We start from the raw sequence: 27,512 nt of genomic DNA, 5'->3' as shown, positions 1-27,512 counted from the left end.
TCAATAAACGGACAAACAAGTGTGCAGAAGTCAAAGCAAATTAGCCGAAAGACGGCTTGTTTTGCAAAAAAAGAATAGTCGTAAATTTCGTCATTTGTATTTTAAAGCATCACTGGGCCGTTGTTTGCCGCCCTGACACTCACTTCAGTACCTGCAATACAATTATGTGACATCAGGCGGAAGCAAATAGCTTGAGGGAAATGTCTGCTGTCCTTCACATGCGTTCAAATTGCATTAACTACGTTTGCAATAAAATTTAGCATCGTGAATCGTAATATTTTTTAACGTGCGTTCATGGCAACAGAATATTATAGCCCCACAGGGAGTGGCGACAATTCATCAAGATAGAATATTGACGAGTTTCCACCACGTAGAGGAGGGTTTTCCGGTTAAAGTTTTCTTTGTCATCAGGAAGTGCAGCGGCCGGGGTGTCAAGAGCTGTATCTTCGCAGACGAAAACACTACTGGCGAGCATTATGAGTAAGAGTCATGACATATTTGATACACCTCAGTTACGTCGTTAAATAGCGCGTCATCTCGAAAACCACTGCGTGATAGACGCGAGCAGTGAGCAGGGAATTAGCTAAGAATAAGTGGCGGTGTGCTGTGGCATGCTAATCTGGTTTTGCTAACTTGGGCTGGATCAGCGAAGCGAGCGTGGACGCCTAACCGGTTTCATCATCAGACGGTGTTTTTTTTCTCGAACATAGTTGTTATATTGATGCTACACATGAATTGTTATGATACTTGTATGTGTTGTCGTATGGTTTGTCTTTGGTTAGCTGGACTTCATTCCCACCCGGCAAGCTAACAATAGCGTAGCTCGTGTGTCTGTTTTGGTCAGTGACAGCTGTAGGCTTGTTGCTCGCCCATGACAACTCCGGGCAGGCCTCCTGCAACGTGGACTCTTGAGCGAACACTTGTTAAATGTTTCGCGGCCACTGCTTTGGGAATCATTTCGGACAGTTGGTTGATGAATGTGGTCGCCATAAAGATTTTTTAAAAATAAAAAGTCTCTACGATTCAAAACGTCTATTACAAAAGCATCTTCAGTGATGATGTGTGTATTTAACACTAAAAGGGATCATAATTGTTTAAACCATGACTATACGACAAACTATGATCCCAAAACACTGTTCACAGCATTTTAAATGCTTACAAATATCTTCATACATTGCTGTACCGGTAATATTAAAGTAAAGAGCTGACAACAAAACATGCACATACCTGAAGCACTGTATCCATAACACATCAACTATTTCATGATGATGATGAATTAGTGCTGGAGTGGTGCAGTCTGGCCCAAAACAATGAGCTTTGGACTGCATCCACAACCTATGACGTCCAGCCAACCACCAGCTCATGTGCATATCACGTTGGCTGGTCATGAAGCACATCTGTATGTCATTGACAAATCCTCCGGATTAGGTTTAAATTTGGAAGTCAGAACCGTGGCTTTTTCTGAAGTTTCATATGATGTCCAGTATTTCAACTTCTTACAGCATCTCATGGAGTGGGTTAACTTTTTTAAAGCAGTTTCTCATTTTATGATGACCTGGCTGCAATGGAGGATGATGTTAGTGGACCCAAGTTAAAGCATGGAGTCATTAAATAACACATCCACCGTGTGAGTGTGTGTGATGGATAAAGTAGCTCAGCTGATTTCGGGCACACGGGCGTTGGTTAATCAATCCCCGCTTCGGGAAAATGGCACCATCCTGTGGGGGTACCCCGGCAAGAAAATAAATTTTGGATGCCCAGTAATGTAGGATCAGAGTAAGATAATGGCCATAATATAAAAGAATGATTTTTGTCTCTTTGATCTTCTTCAACAGCTGTAGCCTGCTGGAATGGGAGCACACCCTTTTAAGATAAAGTGAATCTGGTAAGCCTGATTCCCGCTCATGACTCAGCAGGAACCTCTCACTCCTCATCTTGAAATCGAAAATCTGTTGCTGCACTTGTCTTTCCTTCTGTCTGCTCGTCATCCATGTTAAGATATCCTTTTTTGTCCCACACTGGGGAAATTTACAGTCTACAGCAGCAAAATTGGTGGGTAGAAAGAAGAAGAAAAAATATAAGTAATATAAATATAAATAATTCTTTTTTCTACTGTGCTGGCCAGTAATATTCAGAGCGCATTCTGATTTTATTTATAGGCAACTGTTGCCTTAATATGCCATGAATAATTGGGTAATTTGGTAAATAATGTCATTTCAATATAAAGTATATTTGGTTTCAGGTCTTCGCGCCGCCCTGACAATGCTGCAGCCACAAGCCGACAGCATGGAAGTCATGGGGGCGGGTGTTTCAACCCACAGCCCGCAAAGCGAGGCAGTGACCAGCGAGCTCCAGGAGCTGTCCCTGCAGCCTGCTCCAAAGGAGCTGCGGCTGCAGGAACGTAAGAATGGTGAGTTCTTGATGCCGTCAAACTACAAAAACAACATAGTATCCCACCAAATTCAACCCTTTTTGTTTTCCATCCCCAGTTCAACAAATCACACTGAGCAGAAAGCAGTTCCTTAAACGGGTTTGGTGTTTTCTGTGGCCTTTTTATTACATTTGTATGTTCTGTGTGACTCATTTGACTTCATTTGAGTTAGATTTTTCACTGGTATATGTCTATTTATGTTTGTGTGACAGCCAGGAATGTTCAAATGTTACATCAAACATTTCCAGTAGCATTGCGGTTTGCTCTCTTTGGTTTTAAGTTTTCTGCCTGCGTTTCAAGTGTATTAAATGTTAACAGATAACATGTTCTAAAATGTTTAGGTGAAATAGTACGTTGAGGGTGAAGGGGGGGGGGCGGGCTGCTGCCAGAACCAAAAGGTAAATGTCAGTGTGTTTGTACATCTTGTTCATTTCTCAGTGGACAGTTTACCTCAGCATGGAGGTTGTTTAAAGACTGGGGACAAGCTTTGCGTGCGCGTGTGAGTCAAACAGTGAGGTCATCGGAATGTAAGCGAGGCTTTTCTCTTTTACAGTCGATTAGAGTACAACAGCCTTATTTATGTATTTATTTTAACTGAGAATTCTCCTCAGAAGAGTGAAACATCCAAGGACCAGTTTTTTTCCAGATAACTGTTCATTAGACAATTATTGTTGTTGACATATTTGGTATTGGTTAAAAATAATAATAATAATACATCACATTTGTAAGCGCCTTTCACAACACTCAAGGACACTGTACAGCCAAGACCAATAGTAAAACACCGATAAAATAATAAATAAATAAAGATTTAAGGCGGGTAGGCAAGTCTGAATAGGTGGGTTTTGAGCTGGGTTTTGAATAAGGAAAGAGAGTCAATATTACGAATGTTGGGAGGAAGTGAGTTCCAGAGTTTGGGGGCAGAGCGACTGAAGGCACTGCACCCCAATGTACTGAGACGGGCAGAGGGTAGAAAAAGGTGGAGGGAGGATGAGGACCTGAGTGAGCGAGAGGGAATGGAGATTTGAAGAAGATCTGACAGATAAGGGGGCGCAAGGTTATGGATGGCTTTGAATGTATAGAGAAGTATTTTGAAGTTGATTCTAAGTTTGACAGGAAGCCAGTGGAGCTGTCAGAGGATGGGGGTGATATGATGGAAGGAGGGGGTTCTTGTGATGATCCGGGCTGCTGAATTCTGAACAAGTTTGAAAACACCAACTATAGCGGAATTAAGCATTTGTCCTCTGTGAAGGACGTTTGTCAATATCTCCCATCCACCGGATACAAGCGTCTCGTTGTGTATCGCAGTGGACATTTTGGGATTTTTCAAAGAGGATAACTATGAAGGGGTGTGGCCGAGATCCCTTTTGATTACATCATAAAAGAAAATGGGTTCTCAGTGCAAGCACCTTTGTGGGAAGAGGAAAAGTAAGTGTAAAATACTATTTATTGAGCAGGTTTTGGCTTGAAATGCTGTGAGCATATTTTATGCAAGTCTCATTGGAACACATTGAGATGTTGTCGGAATTAATTTAACTGTATTTAAGTCTACTATTCAAGTGTTGTCCTCTGTGCAGGACTTTTGTAGTTATTTCCTTCATTTTGTTGAGATTTTTTTTTTCTCAAAGGACAAGTCATTCTCAGAAGCAGAGGGAATTTTTTTGCTCCTCTTGACTAAAAGTAAGGCAAGGAATGTGAGCCTGCCACAAATGGAAAATTGACGAGCCAATGCTTCCATTGACCTATCGATGTGCCCTGTGTGCCAGTATGTACCAGTTGGACAATTTTTTTCCTCTCCTGTTAGCAAAGAGGGGGAAAAATCGCTTGGACTACAGAAATCAGAGAATAATTCATGTTGACGGCTGAAATCAGAGGTGTTGGGCAATTTTAAATTCACGGCTCGAAACGATTACCTGAAGATTAAAATAGCTGTCCATGAATTTGATGATTGATGAGTTGTCAAACGGATTCATTTTGAGGCCTCCACAGGTAGCAACATTGTGGTTGCAAACTGGTGCCTAGCATTCCGTTTACCGTCACAATCACATTGTTTGGTCAAACTCGGGTGTTGACCACACGCGCAAACACACACACACACAAAGATTTGCATTTATACCCAATGTTGACTGTGGCCCTCCCGCCGATGGTGAAATACTGTAAGGTTTAACAGTGTCCATTGTCTTTCTGCATTGATTCAAATTGAAGTATATACTCTGCCTGTCCATATGCGACTTCTGTGTTGCTCCCTGCAGAGCGGAGACACGGTTGTTTGAAGTCTTGTGAATTTGCCTTGGAGGGGAATTGGGCAAGGATAGATTTGTAAATCATTTACCACATTTTGTGACTTCCAGCAGCGGCGGAGTCATCCACAATGACTCATAAGCACTGGAGTTTTGTAAACCTTTCCTCTGTGAATGCATTCGATTGGATTTGAGATGTTTCATTATTGAACATTTTATCACGGCTTATTAAAAGTACAGTATATCAAAGAAATGTTCTCAAGCCTATGATCACGGTAACACAGATAGCTTCCGGGTAGCTCTCGCCAATGCTGAACATCCTTTGTTGGCATCGGTCTATTTATTACTCCAATCTAGCAGCGCAAGGCAGACGTGTTGCAGCAAGTGGTCTTGCAAGCAATCACGCTCGCAGATGCTTTCAGGCGGCATGTGCGCATGCATACTTGTAGTGTTGGCTGGGAGACAAAGCGGAATGTCCCCATAAAGCTGATCAAAGCTTTCTATCTCACACACAAGTTATGCAATAGCGTTCTTTGCACAAGGATCCTTTCCTTAGCAATAAACAGACTGTAAGATATAGTGTGTGTGTGTGTTTTGTCTCTGATCAAATGAGAACAAGGCTGGAAAAACCTTTCCTGTTATCTAGCGCCTTAAATGTGCTCCGACAACAACATGGTCTTTGTTGTTAGCAAGTTGAAGAAGCTTTTTGGTGTATGGGACGGTGCGCCGCACAGCAAAGCTATAAGAAGGATGTGCAGGGAGTAAGGCGGGGGCGGGGTGTCTGAAACGTCACGATTGCATAACTGCGGAGAGGGAACCGAAGGAACGTGAGGGGAAAATGAAAAGCTCAAATGTGTGCAAGTGATGAAGACGAGGCTTTTTTGTTTATATATACATTAAAGTTATATAGTGACAACTGACTAGGAGTGCTTATTCTCTCTTTGTGAATGACATTGCAAAGTTAGAAAGGTAAAGAAAGAGAAACACTCTTGAGAGAGATGGAAACTGATTGGTGGACCTTGTCAGCCACTCCGACCTACACACGCCCTCTCTGGCGGGGCATGCACTCACTTGTAGACAGTCGACAGAAAGGCAACGCGAGGTGCAACCTGTGGAGTTAGTGGCTGCTGTGTTTAATGTGACTTTTCTGCAACACTTTGCCGTTGCAGCTGTGAAGTTTTGTTGTTTTTTTTTACCCCTCCACCCCCTTTGCACATTGTTTACCATGCCTGTGTTGGAAGGATGAAAAACTAATCTCTCCCGGAGGGTGACACTTCCTTTCGGCATGGTCCAGAGGGATATGACTCTCCTGTCAGGTAACGTCAGTGTCACGTTTTTTGTATTTTTAAAGGACGGCAGTGCTGGAGAAGTCACGTAGCAGATTCTAATTCATAGTTGCTTGCTGAGTACGGGTGTGGTGAGATTGCTTGCATGCATCCATGCATGCATACATGTTAGACTGATGACTTTGCGTCTTCTAGTCGTTTTTTTTGGGATGATTGTGGCTCCAATTTTAAAGCCGACATGTATCATACGATCGGCTGATTGGTAGAAAGAAGTGAGGGTTGAAATGACCCAATGAGCTCCAATTACAACACAGGCTCTGCTCTAATCTGACACTTTTAATTTATTTTCACCCCCATGTGCCACCACGGCCTTAATAAAAGGCCAAGCGTTTCATTTTGGTTCCTTAATGCCACCGTGTTCAGATGCTCTCAGTTCAGCCCGCACTGGCAAGACGCACGGAGGACTTGATGCTGAAATTCCGTCAGTGTTTTGTTTTTTTTCCTCTGTAGCCCACATCATCCTGGCATGTAAACAAAGACAGATACAGATCGCATCCCTTGCTCCCCGCCCTTTTGCATAATGACAAAAGATAGGTTCAGCTGGCATGGGGATGTTAGGTAATGAGGGCTGGGTTGGGGCTGATTGGAATCCGAAGGAGTTTTCATCCTCACACCTAAAATGTGCAGATAGCAACATGCTGGAGTCGGAAGTGGTTTAGACTCTTCGGCGAGATTCTACGTTTTAGGGGAACATTGTTATGTAACAGATGGGAAGGCTGCCAATAGCGGAGAGCCACACGGCACTCTGTCAGACTGCAAGGGGAAAGAACGGGTTAGGAAAATAGTTCCATGTCTTGAAAAAGGATGATTTAGCATCGCAAAAAAAAAATCTTGAGTTGTAATGAATAGAGACCGGCCTGTGGGGCTATGACTGCTGTGCAACCAACGTTTGTCCTGACTTGACTGCCAAAATGAGGTCATAATCTTTACAGCGGAACATCTGAAGTTGAACACCGCTGAGGTCATGCACTTTGGAATTCTACCAAAGTTGTTGCACAAAAGTTTGAAAAGTGGTCTTGTAAGATCTCGGAGTACGACAGAGCTGCACTTACTTTTTTTGGGGCACTGACTTTTTAAGGATTTGTCCAGTGTCACCATGTGGAAAGTGTTTATTGTTTTTATATGACATTTAGTTGTGGACCGATATTAGATATTGACGTGAGCAAAAATATTGCAGTATAATGGGATTAAAGTCACATTGGCTCTAGAATATCCTTCTTTTGGAATATTTGGGTAAATAAACACGTAGCGAATTGAAAGGTCGATCCTGTACATCCTGGCTGCCGTTCGTGCTCGTGATGCCCCAATTTCCCGTGACAGGGACTTGAATGAACTTGAACAACTGCAGTTCGAGGGGCAGGATGTGGCAAGATCGACATCGTTGTAGAATAAATGCACACGGTTCTGCAACAGCGTCCCATCCCCAACACACACAGACTTACTTGTTCCATCACTCAAGGCGGGCTACCTAGCTCATGTCACTTTTTGGAATCACGGACGTGCACGTACAGGCTTTGCCAGCCCTCCTGCCTCCCGACGGTGTCGTATTTCAACAAGCCCTTGCACACATCCAGTACACATACTTTAGCATACTTTGATTTGTGATACAAAAGAAAGCCCTGTTGGATAATAAGAAGTGAAGGATGAGCCAAAATCAGATCTCAGCGGCGCTTCGGCGCTCTGCTCCTAGCAACAACAGGAGCGATGGCCAACACACACCCACAGATGCATGCCCACTCATGCCACTGAAGAAACAACACACTTTGAACATACGCCTTAAGGTTTCCAAAGTGTTGAAATCATGCGTCATCATTTGGTTCAGTCCGCAAACCACCATGAAAGCATGTGGAAGTGTTAATGATTGCTCTGAAAGTGTTTGACCAAGACTTTAATTTGTCCAAATTATGTCATTATGTACGTATATATTGTACAACAAAAGTTAGGATTAGCTTTTGCACACCGACCGGATAATTGGTGCAATTAATCACTTGTCCAAACAAGTGTTTTAAAAATATGGCGTTGAGCCCTCTTAAAGATGTTGTGCCTCAACTAAGTGGCCTTTTAACCTTTCTGACTGACATTTTCTTTTTGTTTTATGTTGGTTTTAGGTGCGTTACTGCCACTCTTTGACGAATGAAAACAAGCGTCTTTGGCAACGTTTATTCAGAAGTTATACAAAGAAGTAGATTGAGGTATTTGGGGGCCCATTCATGGGGCACCTTTAACACGCACCAAAAAAAAATAACAATGAGGGAAAGAAGTGTACAGTTTTTGTTTTTTTTTAAATTATTGGATGTTACAGGCAGAAATAGGAAGAGGACTATAATACCGCAGACCAATTTAAAGAAAAAAACACACACACACACACATACACGCCATGTTGAAAAGAGAATTGGTTAGGGCTGTTCAAAACCTTCTCTCTTTCTAAACTGATGCAACACTCTTAGTAAGACCCAACCTCGGTCCGTTTTAGCGTGACTGAATTGGAAAGCCAGTTGAAGAGGAAACATGGCGAGCAAAGTTCATCTGCAAGTAGGGCAGGAGGTTAAGGGGGCTTTGGGACAAAGAAAATTACTTTCAGATGTTGGAATTATGCAACCGCTTGTGACAAACTGCCCAACCTTGTCGTCCTGCTGCTGTGTTCAGTCTTCTTTCTTTTGGAATTTCCCATGTGCTCACAACAGCTTCATCTCGGGTCCGTGCTGGTGTATAGCGAAGGTCCGTGTTATTATGTCGGAGCAGCTGCCAGCTGGCCTCTCCGCTTCTGGATTTCATTCTGCGCAGTGTCCTTCAACAGTGTTCAATTTAGACCTCAGTTGGAGCGCTTTCATGGGCGCGCGGCGACAAAGAGTGAAGGTTGCAACTGCAGCCCTGCTTAAGAAAGAACACTTCAACTTTCCAAGACCCGCAAAAAATTATCAGCACTCGGGTGACTTCCAAAGTCTTCTTGTGTCCCGCTAGTGTACTTTGCAAAATGATACAATCTGTGGGTGGAGGTGACGGGCCAAAGTGTCTTTCCACACTAGCGTTTATTTGTTGATTTCTTCGTATTAATCGAATGAAACGGTGGCATCAACAATATCGTGTTGTTGGATGGAAAAAAAACAAAACAAATCTCTCAATTGGCACTTAAGGGAGGGAGTCGGGAATTCTAGAACTGCCATTTAGCTCACCCACAAGTCTTCATGAGGAAAAACCCTCTGGAAACTGAATGGCTGTGTGGAATTGCAGCATTCTTCCGATATCTTTTGGAATCCCTTGGCTTCTTTCGCAAATGCGCAAGGAGTTGACTTGATGGGTTAGGGAGTACACTAAGTGGTTAAGTGCCGCCTTTCTATCGCTCCGATTACATTCGAGCGTCATATTCGACGCTTCGTCGAGTGTCTCGTCATGCATCTGACGACAGCTTAAGCAGGCACGTTCTCCTGAATGAAGCATCCTGGTTCCAAAATGGACACTTTGACTCGCTTCACTGTCTTATTTTTTATTTTATTTTTATTTTTTATTTTTACTCCTGATTTCTCGGGCTTTGTTTCTTCCCAGTCCCAAGTAATGTCTGTAGATCAACAATAAGAAATCCCAAAAGTTAATTTGTTGGGTCCTGGCCAAATGCAAACACTGCTGGTAAACCCCGCAGCAGACACAGAAGGGAGGAAACCAGGAAATAAAGGAGAACAACACCGTCTGTTTTCTCGGCTGGAATGTTAATAGCTGGTGTGACTGACACTTCGCCTGCTTTGTGTTTTGGCTCCGTTAATTGTTTTGGGGATTTTATTTTTTATTTTAGTTTTTTGGGGGGGGCATGTTGCCATGCATTGCCTTCAGCACTAACACAGGAGTTCATTTGGAAGTCCTTTCAGCAAGGAAATAAAAAAGATAGAGAGCACTTGTGGACCTCTGAGGTTGACACAATTTTTGATGGATCTTTGGCACCAAGCTTGAGCTATAGCCTGGAAAATACTTCATATAAAATATATTTTCCTCTCCTCCTCACTGCTAGTCACTGCATGGATAACTTATCCTCTGAAGACCAAGTGAAAACATGAGCCTCTTCTATTTATGGACAGCCATTCTCACTTAGACTGCTGCATTTCTGACACGATCCCCTTTAGTGTGCCGTTGGGTTGATTGAGGCTTGCTTGGTCTTGTTCGTAAGCGGTTACGGGATGAGGTGTGTTTACTACATTTGGAATGCTTTCGGTGTAGCGTTTGAAATGACTTGCAAAATGTACGGGAAGCGGCCTGTTGGGAATCGTTTAAGGTTCCTTGACACCGAATCTTATCAAGTATTGACTATTTGCCAAGGAGTTATTGTTAACACTCAGCTCCCGAGCGGTCCAGGTTAAAATGACCTTCCGAAAATTGCGGAGGAGGCATTGCAGTTCATTTTACGAATCCAAAGGAAGTCCGTCAGACAGTGTAGTATTGCTGCTCACATTTCTTTTAGGGCGGCCCGGTAGTCCAGTGGTTAGCACATCGGCTTCACGGTGCAGAGGTACTGGGTTCGATTCCAGCTCTGGCCTCCCTGTGTGGAGTTTGCATGTTCTCCCCGGGCCTGTGTGGGTTTTCTCCGGGTGCTCCGGTTTCCTCCCACATTCCAAAAATATGCATGGCAGGCTGATTGAACACTCCAAATTGTCCCTAGGTGTGAGTGTGGGCGTGGATGGTTGTTCGTCTCTGTGTGCCCTGCGATTGGCTGGCAACCGATTCAGGGTGTACCCCGCCTACTGCCCGGAGACAGCTGGGATAGGCTCCAGCACCCCCCGCGACCCTAGTGAGGATCAAGCGGTTAGGAAGATGAATGAACATTTCTTTTATTTTAAAAAAAAAAAAGTCATTCAGTGGAGGGTAAATAAAAAGCCAGATAAGAATGTCCAAGGCCAAATACCTTTCATGGAATGTTCTCAAAAGTCTTGGCTATGATAGCCCTTGCCACGGCTTACGCGAAATGTTTTTGACTGTAAAATTGTCTTCAAACTGCGCATAAATGCAGCCGAAATTTGGTACTCTGTGTCTGGTGTGCATCTTAAGTGGTTTGCCTCATGGGAGCAGCCCTATTACAGTCTCAATATTCTGATTTCTGGAACGTAGTATTTTAAATGTTCTGTAAAGCGCTTTGCTACAGCTGCAGCATTTGTGAAAGCGCTATACAAATAAAGTTGTATCGTATTGTACCTTCTCAACCATTGCAAAACGGCATCAGTTACCTCCCACACTTTTCTGACTGCACAGTAAGGGCTCGCATCGTTATTATGCTGATCATTGCTGCTCTGACTTGACTTGGGACTGCCCCCCCCCCCTTATCCTCATGGGTGTTTTGGAGGCAATCCAGGGTGATGTCGTGTCCCAAAAATCACTTGCGACATAATCGATGAGTACTGTGTTGTTTATATTGCTCCGCCCACACAGCTACTTCCTTGTACCAATGTGTGTTGTCACCCCTTAGTGTGTGTGTGTGTGTGCACTGTCCAGACTGTGAATCAGACTGTGAGCATCTGGACTGAAAACTCTGAGGCCTTCTTGTGAAGCATTCTCGTCCAGGCCCGTTGTTAGCTCTGCGTGAGGGTGTTGTGAGTCACCTGTGTGATGTAGTGGTTGACCGTGCTGGTCGGTTATGTCTGCGTGTGTTAGATCGTACTCTTTTATGAATTCACATACTTTGCTCTGTGTTGCATATGAAATAGAAGCAGTGTTTTGGCTCACGAAACCATTCATTCAATCTTAGAATATAAGTTTATGTGTGTGTTTTCCTGAAAGTAACCTTAGCCTGTAAGTTCACAGGTGATCCCACGCTGAATATAGCCCCCCTTCACTGCCAGCTGGTCATGCTATTTAAAACAGAGTAGAGGGTGGAGCGTATAGGGGAGGCAATTTACCGTCAGCCTCAAGCAAGCCTCGCGGCCTCTTTTTCGGTGAAACAAGACTGCAAGTCACTTTTTTTTTTTTTTAACAAGACCAGGGAGTATAAGCGTCCACATTCAATAGTCATTCCTCTTGAGCTTTACCACGAGTGCCGCGGTTGTACAAAAATCTATAAACACAGCACTCACAGTCCCATTAATCAAGTGTCTGACTTATCACTTGCGCCTTTCAACCGAGTTTGACAAATTTTATCAGTTGCCAATTGGGAAAAGGAATTTCTGACTGCGACTCTTGTTTAAGAGTGATGATGATGGCGCTTGATTCTGCTCCGCAAGTGACTGCCTGCCTGCCTCGGCCTGTAGCATTGAATGAATGGCAACAGCTGAGCAAGAGAACTTTATCGGCAACACTCCCCTGCCTGCGTGTGTGTGTGTGTGTGTGTGTGCGCGCGTGCACATTACTGCATGTGTGCAAGCGCTCGCTTGAGATACAGGAGGAGCCGCAGACACAGCAGAGGCTCACTGGGCACTGCTCAGCTCTCTGCTGTCCTCTCTTCCTCCCACGGATTGTTTTTCCTGCCCACGACTCGCCCGGTGGATTTCTTTTCTACAGCCTTCAGGGGGGAAGATTCACTTGGCAGCCCTAATCGTGACTTGCCGGCCGCAGAGAAGAGAGTCGGAACGCAGGCGCGAGACTGCGAGGCAGACCAATCGATTACATTGATATAGAAGCGACGCATTGAAAGAGGAGCCTCCCTCCCTTTTCATTTTTAGAGCTCTGCCCTGGCTTGCTCCGGACCTCGATAGGACATTTGGCTCACATTTTCTCCGGGACCGCTCCAAAGACCGCTTATTACAGGGACAACCGGGCTATTTTGTTGAATCAAAGAAGAGGAAGGTGGCTTTGAAGTTAAATGCTTGCCAACTAACTCATCTCCATTTTAAATGATTATGCTGGACACCAACCATTGCCTGTCCTTTGAACGCTCCCCGTTGGGTTCTCCTCCAATGGGCAATGACATGGACAAGGCGGGAGTGAGGATGGATCATGATAGACACGTCTATCATAGCCTGAAAGAAGGTGGGCAATCCATCGCCGCATGCGCTCAGTCGAAGGCACAGGATATCCGAGCTGATTTGTGTTCAGTCTTCACATTAGGTCCGCATTTGCGTGATATAAATAGTTAACTGGAGTTCGAAGGTAATGTTTGGCAGAATGTCATATTCTATCCGTAGCAAATACTTTCAACACAGTACATGACCCGCAAGCAGATTTGGCCAATTTACACGTAGTCATGTATTCCGATTAGAATGAATCCGAGTGACCAAATAGAAACACCAACATTTCATTCGCTTTCACAACGCCAATATATGACTTTGGCCAATCCGAACGAGTGTAGCCAAGCTTCGTCCGGTCTGCGCGTGCTCTGTCTTGACTTAAATGAGCAGTGACGTCATCCTACGCTCGCTTTAAAATGGCGGCGTCCGATCAGAGCTCTTCTGCCGCCTATTGTGTATCTTGATCCGACGTATTTCTTGTCGGCTTTCACAGATGAATGGAATAGTGTGAAGCCACCGAATGTGTCGTCTGCTTATAACAGATTTCCAGAGTTTGCCAATATAAACATCATCACTGACAGTGTGTACATACCCCGCAGGTCAAAGTGAAAAACGATGTTAAAAGACCCGAGAACGTTGTTTAGATGCACTGTGGAAACTGGAACTGTTTTCTTGGTGTTTCGCCAATTATTGAGGGGCCGGTCCACCAAGTGACAAGGAATGGATCAACAAATAATAATTCAGTTAAGTGGCGTCGGTCAGATGCCAAGATAAAAGTCCAGGTAAAGTGTAAGGTTCTCTTTCCCAAAATAAAATTAATCTCGGGAAGTGCCGGTTGGCATGGCACCGTCCTCTTGACGCGGCCTCCTCCTCTATGGCACACTTGGGTGGCACGTGAGTTTCTTAAGTGTGTTTACTTCTTAGGGAGAATTAATCTCTGAGCCGCTGCACAACTGCAAGCGTACGGTTTAGCTGAAGACGCGTGGCTGTGTTTCGGTCTCGGTGTTTACATTGGTGAATGCGAACTGACGTGTCTTTACTTAGAAGGGCGAATCTCCTGTGCTTGTCTGATCCCCGAAGAGGCAGTGTATATACATTTGTAAATAAAACAGAGCAGTTGAGATCTCTCGGTAGGCTTTCGAGTCGAGGAAGGACATTTATGTGCGCGGGCCTGAGCTAATTCCTGGCGTTTGCCGTGTTGCCGGCCAGACGTTTGTCATAACAGAGCGCGAAAATGCGGCGGCGCGGACGCTTCGCTGGGCCGACCAGTACAAATATTGTCAATTTGTCAGCGCAAAGTAACAGGTGCTGCTTGTCCTCAAACTAGCAGGCTGATAGAGGCGTGCTTGAATTGCAAGCCTTGGTGCTATGTTCAACTTCACACGAGGACTCTGTCAGCAGGGACAGCTGCTGTGTGTATGTGTGTACGCGCGTGTGTGTGTCATAATATATATATAAACAGAGAGAGACATATATGCATACACATATACGCTTGTTCTCTTATGTCTTGTTCTCTTTCGCGGTCTCTTGTGTTATGTAACTAGAGCTTCCTGTTTTAAAAAAAGATGGCCCGATCGACTTTTTTTCTGGACCGATTCCCATATTATATTTTCTTCCAAAGTATTATCTTGTTTGTTCTTTTGTTGATTTATCTTGCTTTGCCATACCATCGGATGCTTTGTTGCATTGTAGGGGCTATCTATGCACATGCACATGGGCAGAAAAACTACAACAACAATCTATAAGAAAGAGGAAGCGTGTTGTACATTACTCATGCCCTCCTTCTACCCGCCTCCTTTGTCGCCTTAAAAAAAACTCACCGAGACTGGGCTGAGTTGAAGGGAGAACTAAATGCTAGAAAGTTGACTTCTGCATGTCAAACTAAAGGCATCTGGATTCCTGTGCCGGTTTATTAATTTAAATGTGGACGATGGACTCTGGATCCACGGGACAATAAGAAAGAACAAACTGCAGCCCCCCTTTTTTTTTGTTTTTTGTTTTTTTTTGGGGGGGGGGGGTCATCTTCACCAACTAACTCTGATTTTGCCCTTCTGTCCTCCCTCACCTCCTCCGTCTACATGCAGTCCTACAGCTCAAACTCCAACAGAGGCGCACGCGAGAGGAGCTGGTCAGTCAAGGGATCATGCCACGTAAGTGTTAACGTATCTTTAATATCCAAACGCTGATGACGGATACTAAGAAAGGCCGTTCGGGGGCCTTCTAGAAACCCATTCAAAAGGTGCTCAAAGAGCAAGTGCAATGACCTATGAGACGACAGTCGTCTACTGCAAAATATTGACGATAACCCCCTTTAGTTGCCACCCATTTTATCTCTTCGAAAAGACTTCAGCTCTGCATTGTGTGTCTTAGTCATTAAATTCTGAGCTAGTCTCATTCAGTTTCTGCACATACGTTATCAAAACGAGCAGTTTCCCTCTGCCGCATCCAACTTCCTGTTTCGGCGTTTTTGCACATGAGAAAGTTGGGTTAGGTTAAGATAAAAAAATTAAAAAAAAGAAGACTGTAGCCACACGGAACGTAAGATCGCGGAACTCTCAATCTAGATGTAAAGATGAGGTCAATGTTCACAGACAGGAAATGAATATGCATTGAAGCTGAGTCAACATGCAAAATGCACTGCAGCATCTTTCTTTTTTTGTGTGTGTTTCTGCATTCTGAAGTCAGTTTAGTTACCTCTGTGCAGCCATTTGCAAGTTACAAGGCCCACTGCCAATCTCATTAAAGTGTCTCGGCGGAATACGCCACTGTCAGTATGTGCAAATGGAGACTAAACAGAGCGTTCTCTTGCTCCGAGTATCATGAATGTTCTCTGCAGTCCTTTTTGACTGCCACCTCCAATGGAGCAAGGCCCCCATGTTGAATTATTGCAATGGAAGGATCCCGTAAAGTGCACAGGAACCAAACATGATATTTCAGCTCCTGACATTGAGGGTGCGCTGCGAGAGAAGAGAAACTTGGATCCTCTTGGTCATACACTCTACTGAACTGTCACTCCAGCCACAGTGTCAAATTGGTTTGCAGCCGTAGGAAGTGTGAGTGAGAAACTTTCTCATTAATGACCGTTTTTTTGGTCTGAAGCAAGGGACTTGCTTCACTTGCCCGCTAGTTCATAATTTGACACTGTACAGAGGCAAAATCAGAAAAAAAACTGTTGCTTGCAAGCGGCCGACCTTGATAGACTTGACTTTGCGGGGACACAGACGACTCTTCAAAGACATGACATGAAGGTCCAAAGCACTCTCTGAGTTGTTATGGAAAATAATGCATATATATTCACTGAGGCTGACAACAAAACGACACAGCCTTGTCTGTTGAATTCACAATGCCAGTGAGAAAAATCGGAAGTCACAAGTCAAACACGTTTTTGTTTGCACATACGCAACATCAACATCTTTTATCTCTCTCCTCTGTTCTGTGTTCCATATTTTCTCCAGTAGTGTGTACCAATAGCAAAAAAAAAAATGACACTCCAACACAATACTCTTTTTGGACATAAATCTGAAAGACAATCATTGAGCAAGACCAGAAGTGCGGCAAGGCAACAATAGATGACGCAGAGTGGAAGGCGCGATGACGATGAATACAGAAATAATAACATCCATAAGTATGCATACTAGCAAAGTGTCACGATGAATTTCGAAGTCAACAGGGCGCACACTCGATCGTAGAGGTGACCGTATACCACTGGAAATGTCAACATCCCATTCCGTGTCATTTAGTGTCACCCGGTGACTGCGACAGAACGTCGTGTCGTGACGTCAAGGCGTTTTGTTACATCACGCTCGGTATGTAGCTCTTCTTAAGAACGGCCGGGGGGTTGTGACACGAGGAATGCCTCCCACCCTCCCACGCTGGGTGTCATCTCGTGGTCAGAATGTCGACACCGCGCGTGTCCCGGGCATGGATTTCACCAGCCCTTGACCAATCAAACGATGGCTCTCTTTCAACACTCCCAACTGCCACTGTCTGTTCAATATCCTTCCCTAAATGCAGTTATTTTTCAAACAACACAATTTGGATACCCCGCTCGGTTTAAGATTTTTTTAAATTTAACATCCTTTCAAATCATGCTTGGCGGGCAAGTTATATTGAATATGAACATTTGCCGCACTTCAGACAGTTATGTCAAAGACACAATGCCAAGACAATGTGTGGCCCCTGTAAAGGTTGTGCTTATGCTCCTCCTGCGCACGTCGTCATCATCATCGCCGCGTGGTTCGGAATAACAATTCTGACCTTCCCTTTCTGCAACCACTTCAGCCATTAGCAGTTTTGTCACATTTGCCACTTTCTATAACATTTATTTTTACCCTCCCACCCTAGCACTGAAGAGCCCGGCGGCCTTTCATGAGCAACGGCGCAGTCTGGAGCGCGCAAGGGTGAGTTAATCCCTTGAATTAAAAATTGAATAAATAATGCATAAAAATGAGTTACCTTTGCATGTACCAGGTACATGCAACAGGGAATTCTGAGTTCTGATTTGTAAGTCTGTAATTTGCACCCCCCCCCCCCCCAAAAAAAAAGGTACCATTGTTGCAAAACCTCTGCTCCAGAAAAAGCGGCAGTAAATTCCAAGCCTGTGAAATAACAAATGTCCCCATCGTATGTTCTCTGCTTGTTGTGATGGCTATCGGACAGACTGAAGACTATCTCAAGAGGAAGATCCGGAGCCGTCCTGAGCGCTCTGAGTTGGTCAGGATGCACATTCTGGAGGGTGAGGGTCTGTCATTTCATTTTCAAATGACTTTATGATACTCGTGTTTTTTTTAATTGGCATGAAAAAAAAGAAAGTGAATGCACAATGAACCTGACACCAAAGGCTCAAATTCAGCCCCGAGTGTCGCTCCGCATTTACCCTGCTTTCGTGAAAGGAGAAAGGGTCTTCGTCTTATATATGCACGCGTCTTACCTGTGCATTTCTGTTCTGCAGAGACGTCGGCAGAGCCCTCCCTGCAGGCCAAACAGCTGCAGCTGAAGAGAGCTCGGCTCGCCGACGACCTCAATGACAAGATCTCTCACAGACCGGGTCCCATCGAACTGGTGCACAAGAACATCCTGTCTGTCTGTCCTGATCAGCACTCGCCACCTGGTAACTATGTCTCCATCCATGTTTTTTTTTAAATTTTATTTTATTATTATTTTTTTACACCAGGCAATTGGGGTTTATGTGCTTTCACATCAAACATGTACGCTTCATGAATCTGCACCCATGAACTGCATTTTATTATTGTGACTAAAACGTTTCCTCATAAATTTGTAACATCACATACCGTGCGTTACACAACAGCAGAGAAATGTCACAAGTTAAGTGCGAACATTGTGTCCCCTTTTTTTTTTTGGGCAACATGGTATATATACAATACAGTACAAAAATAAAAGAACAAAATACGGCAATACAACACAATATGTGTAATGTCTCTCCGATTTTATTTTATTTATATATCTATTTATTTATTTTTGCAAGCCGTCCCCTTAGTTAGAGTGACACCGCCGGATGTATTTGGTCTGTTACAGATTCCCCAAAGGGAGCCGGAGGAGAGATCTCCTCTCTGGACGAAGACAGCAGTGACGCGCTGTCACCCGACCAGCTGGCCAATCACGACTCTCCTGTGAGTACTGTCCCGCAGCCATCGCCCTCCGAGGTGCTCGCCCAGAATGGAGACATGTCGCCCACACAGGTTCTGTCCAAGAATACGATGAAACAAATGCGTGTATTTTCATCTAACGAGTAAGATGTTCTGTTTTTCTTCAGTTTGTGATGCAGGCCGCTCCAAAGCCTCCTCCTGCTCCCGTGGCAAACGGGTCAGGTTCACCCCCACCCGTGAAAGTGGCAAACGGGACCATAACCCCCCGCACACCCTTTGGGCAGTTGAAGGTGAGAATTACTCATTGATGAGAATCTGTCTCGTTCTCGATGTGTGTGGCGACACTAAATACCGTAAAACTCAGTCTCTTGAGCGCACTAAGATTGGTTGTCAAAACAAAGAATTTATCTGAAGTAACGTGTCTGCAGAATCACAAAGGAATTCTGAAATTCTCACAATTTCTGGTTGCAGTCTCACAGTAAGACGAACTCTGAGCGTCCTCCGCTGAGATCCAAGAAAGCAAAGGACAGCAAACCCAAAGTAAGCGAGCCTGTTTCTCTTTTTACAAGGCTAAAGGATGTTCACTTGCACTAACTCATTTCCATGACCTGCAGGTGAAGAAGCTGAAGTACCACCAGTACATCCCTCCGGACCAGAAGGCGGACAAGGAGCGCCCGCCTCTGATGGACTCTTCCTACGCCAAACTCCTCCAGCAGCAGCAGCTCTTCTTGCAGTTACAGATTCTCAACCAGCAACAGCAGCACTACAACTACCACACCATCCTGCCTGCGCCTCCAAAGTGAGTGTAATAATCTCTCCTCCCGCATCTGCTATCGTCTTGTGTTTGCTTTCAATCTTAAAGTCTGAATAATAAAAGTAAAATTCTATCAGGCAATCAGTCTCGCACAACATGGAACTGGATGTCATCTACATAAACTTGGTTTTGTGTCCCCCCCTCCCTCAGGCCAGCACCAGAGCAGCCCCTCCCGACGAACCCTAGCCCTTCCCCCACTCGCAACGTTCCCACAGCCCCCAACAGCACCTCAACCCCGACGAATGGGAATGCACGCCAGGGCCAAACTTCGGTGGGAGGGGCCAAACCGACCACTTTGCCCGCCAACCTGGATGAGTTCAAAGTAAATATTAGGTTACGTTGCCGCCATTGAAGAGAAACTGTCGTAAACCGGGGACCCCCTGTGCTATATGTACTAAGTTCAGGTCTCAGGATTGATCCGAACTGGAGTTCAATATCAAAGATAAACAGTAGCATCAAAAATCGAATTGATTAATACCTCGCCGAATGTTTCAGAGCAGTTCTACACCACTGGACACGAAAACAAACAACAACCCAAAAAGTTTGAATGAAAATGAATTTGTCTATGCCGCTGTTAACCAAAACATTGTTAGACGTTCCACTCTGTTGAGTAAAGTGCGCCCCTCCCGCTGTTGTTCCAGGTCGCTGAGTTGAAACAGGAACTGAAACTGCGAGGTCTGACCGTCTCCGGCACCAAAAACGATCTCATCGAGAGGCTCCGCCACTACCAAGAGCAGAACGCCGCCCCTGCGGCCGTATCGAAAAATGACGTAGTGCAACCCATCCATCCGAGCGCTGCCTCTGCATCGAGCACCGTTGCAGCCGCGGGATGCGACCCCTCGCAGGCTGAGGGAGGGGGGTTCAAGGTGGCTCTGTCCCCACTGACTCAGTCTTTTCCTGGTCGAGTCATACGTTTTGGCAGCACCAGCTCCAGCCCGCCCGTGTCTCCTTCGCCATCTGAACGCTCATTAGCGGGGTTGAGTCCGGATGAAACCAGCTGTAATGGAGACATGTTTGGCGAGATGGTGAGCACCGGGTCACAAAAAAAAGCTTGTCTCTGAGGCTTTTCCGCCAAATATTTAATGTGCTGTTTTTTTTTCTTCAGGTGAGCTCTCCCCTGACTCAACTCACCCTGCATCCCTCTCCCCAGCAGCCATCCACCACCTCTCCTCTTTCCCAACCAATCAGTAAGCCCAAAGAAGAAGGTCAGAGCTCATGCAGCCTCCACAGGTCTTCACCCGGCTCGGTTAAGCCCCCGGAGCCTTTCTCTGCGGTCGCCATGGACTCATCCTCCCTGGACAAAGACCAGATGCTGCAGGAGAAGGACAAGCAGATCGAGGAGTTGACCCGGATGCTGAGGCAGAAGCAAAGGCTGGTGGAGACGCTCAGATCGCAACTGGAGCTGGGAAAGATGGCGGGAGGAGTGTCGTCGGAGCGGGAAGGAAGCAACAAGAGGACCGCGTCTCCAAATGTGAAAACCCAAACACCCGTTCAAGCCTCGGCCGTCAGACCTTCCGTGCTTCCCAACGGCTTGGTGAAGGTGAAGCTGGAAGCTGAGACTGAGAAAAGTAGGACGGGTGTAAGGGAGGAGGCCCAAAGCAAAAGGGTGGTTCAGCCTATGCAGTACTCCAAGAAGTCTTCAGACGTTAAACCTCAAACACTCATTAAAGCCTCGGCCATCCAACCTCCCGTGCCTCCCAATGGCCTGGTGAAGGTGAAGCAGGAAACTGAGACTGAGGCGAGTATGACGGGCATGTTGTTGACGCGCTGGCCCAAAGCAAAAGCGCCGTGGTCCAGCCTATGCCGTGCTCCCAGGCGACACTGCTCACATTGGTTTCAACAAGCGCAGTCATTCAAATAGTCAGGCAACACGAGCACAGGAAGGAATCCCAAAATTCTGCTCCGAAAGAGAGAGAAACTCACAACCAAATGTTTTTTTTCCCCTTTAGATGGCGCCAGTCCTCATCAACCAACAGAGCGGCACTCAGATTCACACTCAGGCTATTTCGCTAGACCTCCTCAAGGCTGGCGGCACACTGGTCACCGACTCCAACGGCAACCACTACTTGATCGCCCTCACCGGTAGTACGGCGGAAAGCCAGAATCAAAGGCCCTCGCAGAGCAAAAGCAACGGACACGTCACTTTGCAGGTACAGGCCGGAACTAAACGTACTTGTGAGCACGCCGCCGCACACGTCCTTCATTGGGCTTTTTCCCTCCAGAGACTGCAGTCGACTCCGAACAAGCTGCCCAGCACTTGCAAGCAATCACAAGAACAGAAAGACAGCCAGGGCGCAAGCGGGCTCGTCAAAAAGGTACGACTACGATCTCTTTGATGATGACGATGATCAACGCGCACTTTTTTTTTCTATTTGTCTTGCATACAAATTGAAATAAACTTACACGTGCTATTTATGACCTCCCCCAGGAACTGAAAGCAAACCGGCACGCGAACATCAACGGCGTCGCGGCGGCCAGTTCGTGCGTGACCGCTCCCCCCGCCCTACAGCCTTTTTTCAGCGACCCGTCGGACAGCGAAAGCCAAAGCAGCCTGATCTCCTCCTTCAAGGTACCGTCGGCGCGCGTCACGCTCGTCTCCGTTTCCCTCGCCGCTCCTCGTTCTTCCTCGCGTTCATTGACGTTTTTTTTCCCTCTCGTTTCTCCTCTCATCGCTCCATCCGGGCAGACCGAGCGGGTGTGTCCATCTTATGACCGACACACTCTGTTTACTCCTCCCTCCCCCAAACCCAACACCTTTCTTCCTACACAGCGTTCCAAAGTACGTCCTCCCTCCTTCGCTACCGGATGCCCTTCTTTTGACTCCCTTTCGAGCTCTCTCGCTTTGTTGCAGCACTTTGTTTATCTCTTCTTGCTGCAGTTTGTGTTGTGGCGCACGTGTTCAAATTTTTAAGACATGTGTACGCCGTTCCCAAGTCATACGGTCTCTTCGGTCTGCAGGGAAACGACGTCAGTTGTCAGCAGATGGACGACCTATTTGATATCCTTCTCAGGAGTGGAGGTAGGAAAATGTTGCAAAACACTTTCAAGCTGCGTTTCCATACAATGATACATACTCACAATTTTTTAAAATTGAACTCGTTTCCTTTTGTGCCCTCAAAAAGAAATCACAGGTTTTAAGGCCAACCCGGACCCGTCGCTCGCTCCATTACACTCGGACCCACCCACGCCCACCTCCCCACTGTCCCCTCTGCACCTCTCCCCTCCCACCCCTACCTCTCCCTTAGTCTCCCCTCCTGCCCCGCCGAGGGAGCCCTGCACGGGCAGAGGTCATTTGGAGGACTTCCTGGTGAGCTCCACGCTGCTCGGGGTGGAGCCCAGCGGCGGTCTGACGCTCATCGACGACCTCCACAGCCAAATGCTGAGCACCGCCGGCATCCTGGACCACCCGCCCTCCCCCATGGACACGTCCGACCTGGGCTTCTCGACCCACACTGCAGGGCTGGACTTTGGGGACGCCGCTTTGGACAGCATGGACTGGCTGGACATCTCCATGGTGGGGAGCTCCAACTCCAGCGGCGGGAGCAGTACTGGGGGAGGGGGAGGAGACGGGGGGACCAGCCTTACTCCCCTGGCTCCGCACACACCGCCGAGTGTCTTCTCTGCTGACTTCCTGGACAGCACGGACCTGCAGCTACACTTGGAGTCGTGTCTGTAGCCTCAGATGACGGCGTACGGTATTCCGACTCCTCCTTGATACCTTCTCTATGCTGTCTCTTATCACTGCTGGGCTTTCTGGCACACACATATGGAAAGCTGTTTCGGTGTTTGTTTGATATCCTTCATATCCATCTTAAAGACCATATACTGGTTCACTTTGTCCTCCATAGGAAGACAATGCAGTGCAGTCATAGAATGACACTGTCTTATTTGTTCAATTGTTCTTCCACTACTAGTGACACTTTTGGCCAAATAGTATGAAACTAAACCTTACTGGCAAACTGCTGTGCTGCACTGGTAACACTACCAGCCCCATCCACAAGTATTGCGTCATGCACGAGTGGCCTCCTGGACCCTACTAGTGCGCCCTTAGTGCGCACGATTATCTTACTAGGGAGAACAAAGCGTACACGAGTACATGGAACTCAGCAACGGATGTCAAGGATATTGGATGAATGCTCAAGCGGCTTCCCATGCACGCACACATACACACAGCCCTTTCTATTAATGGCTTATATTCTGCACTATGTGGTGGGCTTCAAGTAATCTGAGCAGTATTCCAATGAGGGTTCCTCAGCAAGTTGCGTACCATTTTGCATGCTCACTTGCCCAAAATGAATCAGTCATTTCAAGGAAACAATTACCCATCCAACCTTGTACTATCAGATGGAAGTGTGCGTGAAGCGCAAGTGTGTCAGTGCCTTCTCAACTTTGCACTTAAGTCAAATCGGTTTAAAGGGGCGTTCAGGTCAGTTGACGAATGTTGGGCGAAGCCACTTTTTATGTTATGTGAGTGATCAGCTAAGGGGCTTGGAGGGAAAAGGCAGCTGTCGGTGGCTTCCCTCCATTACCTTAGAAACCTGATGCCCACCCATGCGAGTTAAAAAAAACAACAACACGCACAACCGTCATTGGTTGTCAGTTGCTGTTGAAATGAACCTTTATCAGTGGTGACAGTTTCAATTGAAGCCTTGTTTGAGGTTATGCATTATTGGTAACATGGTAGACCACTATGTATTGCTGTATATGGGATGTATATTATCAATTGTTGATTTGGCAATTTTTTTCTTTGCTGGTTGTTTAGTGGAGCTAGCCAGCTCGGGGGGGAATGGGGTGAGGGCGGGGCCTCCAAAAACTTGGACCTTGTCTTTTTTTCTTTTTGTTTTTTTTAATAAACCAAAAAAATCCTAGTAACCACTTGTGCAAATCATTATTATTGCTGAAACAAAGTGAAGGGTGACCGCATGTAAGTGCTCTGAAATCTGCTCACATTACCAACCATTACTGTACTGGACATCTGTTGTAAATCGTGAATGGCATAAACTGCAATTCGCCACAAGAGGGCGCCATTGCATAGACATTATTTTCAAACGACAAAAAAATTTATATGGACATTTGAAATATCTGCATTATATACCTTCAAATCTTCCGTTATCATATTGTATTTTACAATTGAAAAGTAAGAAAAAAGACACTGTGGGGTTGTCCCACATCAAGATTCTGATTATTGATCCACATGATTTTTGCACAGGTGTGCCTTAGGCCTCCCATAATAAAACAATCTAAGGTGGCCAATGATCATCAGGGGACCAACTGCATTCAACCAATATGTCCACAGATCAGCACACTAAAATTTAAGAGGTTTAACCGATCGGGGAGTTCTTTGTTAAGTGACCTCCACATATAATCCGTCTATAGCTGGACTGAAAAGAGAGCTTTGCATGTCTTCTTTGGCTTTCATTGGCTGCTCCCAATCCCCTGGAGCACCAGCCGACTTTTCCTTCAGCTCTCAAAGACACTCATGATCCCATGCTGAAGCTCACATGTAGATTCTCAACACACGGCACACATGCGTGTCGAAGCAGCTCCCCGATGTTGCCTCACGACCTCCTTTAGCGAAACCGATAAGTCCCAAAGCCCTGCCGCTAATGAACTGCGCTGAGCTCCAAAAGTGCCACGGGGCCTCGATTGCCGAGGCTCTCGTCTCCATCCTTCATCCCACTCATGCGGGTCCACCGTCGCTGCAGCCACTGTATCGGTCAGTCAAAGAAAATAATTGCAGAACTTCAGAGGCAATGGCGACAGATACAGGATAGGTCGACACAAAGGCACGGGCAAATGAGATTCATTACGATTGTGTGGAGAAAAGGATGCCGGTGGCGCTCTGCCCGAGCTAAGCGGGCCCACAGGAGCTGCTGGTGGAAATGACTTGTAGCGGGTCTGAAATGAAGCTGCAAATTTGCATCTCCTTTCATTTCGGAAAAGGTCACCAATGACAGCGAGGTCCAAAAGTGCATTAGTACAGAAACAGACACACACACATTATTCTGATGACAGTGCCAAAGTCTTTGCTTTGCTTTTGTAAACCATTTCAAAGAGGTAAACAAGTTAAAGAGGCTCCAGTCAGCGCCAAATAAATTAGCTTTTCTAACAGGCTTTTCCTGGTTTAGGCTTTTAAACAGGTTCAATGCCGCTCGCAGTTGAAGTTTATTCCTAATTTATGATTTATCTTCAATTTATTTATTGATCTTGGTGTCATTTATGTCCAGACAATCCTGGCATTTGAACAGGGGGTGTGTAGACTTTTTATCGCCACTGTAACAAAAAAAATAGAAACAGCTCTTAGTACTGTCTGTATTGTAAATTAAAAGATCTCTTCAATCAAAAGCTAACATTATTACATTTCTAAATTCCTGTCCAATGAGCGTATTCATGCGCCGTTGACTATGTCTAAATATCCACATTGATTCCTCAACAAGTATGCCGATCAGCTGACCTCGAGCAAGCATCAAATAAACAACAACGGCTGCGTAATGTCCGCATATGAGGGTGGCGCTGCTGTTGTTAATTCTGCTCCCTGTGGACACGATTGACCTCTTTTGTCTTTGCTTTTCTAATTGGCCAAGTGAGAGTGCAGTCAATCGGTCGGGGGAGGGGGGGTGGGGGGGACATCAGGGAGCATTCGCGTAACTAACAGACATTCATTACTCTCCGCTCCATTTTCAGTCCCATTTGGCATCGTTTGCTTTTTTCCTCTGTGTGGACATCAAAACTTGCGGGATTACATCACGCTTGAGGTGAATTCAGGGATTTTAAGGAAATCATCTCAATTAAAAGTTTACCAACCTACAGTACATCCTTTTATATTAAAACTGCAGTGCTGCTGCACCAGCAAACACGTTTTCAAATTCAAATTTTCTACATATTTAGTCACATGTGACGTTGAAAGTATTTGTGGCCATTGCTGTGCATGAGCAAAGCATCATGTGGCATTATGATTCAAAGCACACGCACAGCATTTATGAGCATATAAAAGTGACAATCCAAAAGAAAGCAGTTTCTCAATGCCGGAAGGACCAAACCTCACACGTCTGTCGATTAAACTTTTTATCGCTGCAAATATACATATTTTTTTCTTTCATATGCAAGGGGAGCAAACACAATTGAATCCAAACCTCGTGAGGGATTTTTAATTTGCAATGATCATTTCCATTTCCTCGGCGAATCCACCCTTCATGTTAAAATGTGGTTGCATGAATAAATGAGCGTGTGCACACAAACATTAGAAATGCAGCTAAAGTTCTGGTTAACTGAACAATGTTGAGTGCATTTCATTAAAATGCTTCATCATGAGCAAAGCTTAGAGCAAAAAAACAACAACAACAAAAAAGCCAAGTAGTAGCTTGTTTAGTTCATTTCACCGAGTATTTAAAAGGGCAATGGTGGCTTGAGATTAATTCATTCCATGACCATGCTTGCAACTCAAACATTGCCAGCACAAATCTTTTCCCCTTCAATTCAAATTCCACTTGGCACTTTTACTATTCAGGGGGATTGCATGATTGTCAGTGATAACTATAGAAGCGGAATTTGAGCAAGTGTTATTAGTGGAGACACAAACACACACACACATACATACAAAAAAAGCTAAAATATGAATATTCATCAACACTGAATTATTCATATGAAATATTCAACACATTGGGGAGAGTGAGAGCATGTGTAGGGGGGACACGATAATTGGACACCAACAGGCCCTTTGCGAATAGACTTCTAGAAAAAGATAAACACTAATTAATTGGAGTTATTTAGACTTCATGGTTCCAAACATTGCACACACACACACACACACACACACACACACGCACAATTGTTTGCTAGCCATTTAAACAGAGGAGAATTGTACTCTTCATAAGGATTTTTAAATCTATTTTATATTTATATAGGGTGGAACTAAAATGCTTAAGTGTTCCCCTACTTCAATAATTAATGTGGCACAGCTCCAATTCCCACCTTTGACTCTTCCCTTTTTCCCTTTCCATGGGTTGGTAAGCACTTTTTAGAGCTGGAAAAAAAACCCCTTTTGTTTTCATCGACAAGTTTAAGTATTTTAAGACTTTGTTGTGCCATATAATTTGTGTGGGGGCACGTTGTATCACTCGATGTCATTTTGAGAACTTTTGTTGTGAGAACTCAAATG

General features: G+C 45.3%; 1 protein-coding gene across 1 annotated transcript; it reads left to right on the top strand.

Annotated features, from left to right (window-relative positions):
* The first annotated feature begins 405 nt into the window (after positions 1-405).
* mrtfab (myocardin related transcription factor Ab) lies at positions 406-23,928 on the top strand. The gene is made up of 20 exons (XM_052072140.1): positions 406-480; positions 1,836-1,885; positions 2,243-2,410; positions 15,019-15,084; positions 17,279-17,334; positions 17,594-17,669; positions 17,886-18,044; positions 18,470-18,633; positions 18,708-18,830; positions 19,012-19,080; positions 19,155-19,339; positions 19,505-19,676; positions 19,996-20,379; positions 20,460-21,092; positions 21,304-21,504; positions 21,577-21,669; positions 21,783-21,923; positions 22,041-22,133; positions 22,313-22,373; positions 22,477-23,928. Exons 3-20 carry the CDS (start codon positions 2,263-2,265, stop codon positions 23,028-23,030), a joined length of 3,378 nt encoding a protein of 1,125 aa, XP_051928100.1. The 5' UTR covers positions 406-480; positions 1,836-1,885; positions 2,243-2,262; the 3' UTR covers positions 23,031-23,928.
* The last annotated feature ends 3,584 nt before the right edge of the window (positions 23,929-27,512 follow it).

Source organism: Hippocampus zosterae, chromosome 7, assembly GCF_025434085.1.
Source record: "Hippocampus zosterae strain Florida chromosome 7, ASM2543408v3, whole genome shotgun sequence".
Classification (NCBI taxonomy): Eukaryota; Metazoa; Chordata; class Actinopteri; order Syngnathiformes; family Syngnathidae; genus Hippocampus; species Hippocampus zosterae.
The sequence above is the reverse complement of the archived record's forward strand: the minus strand, read 5'-3'. Positions and strand labels throughout refer to the sequence as shown.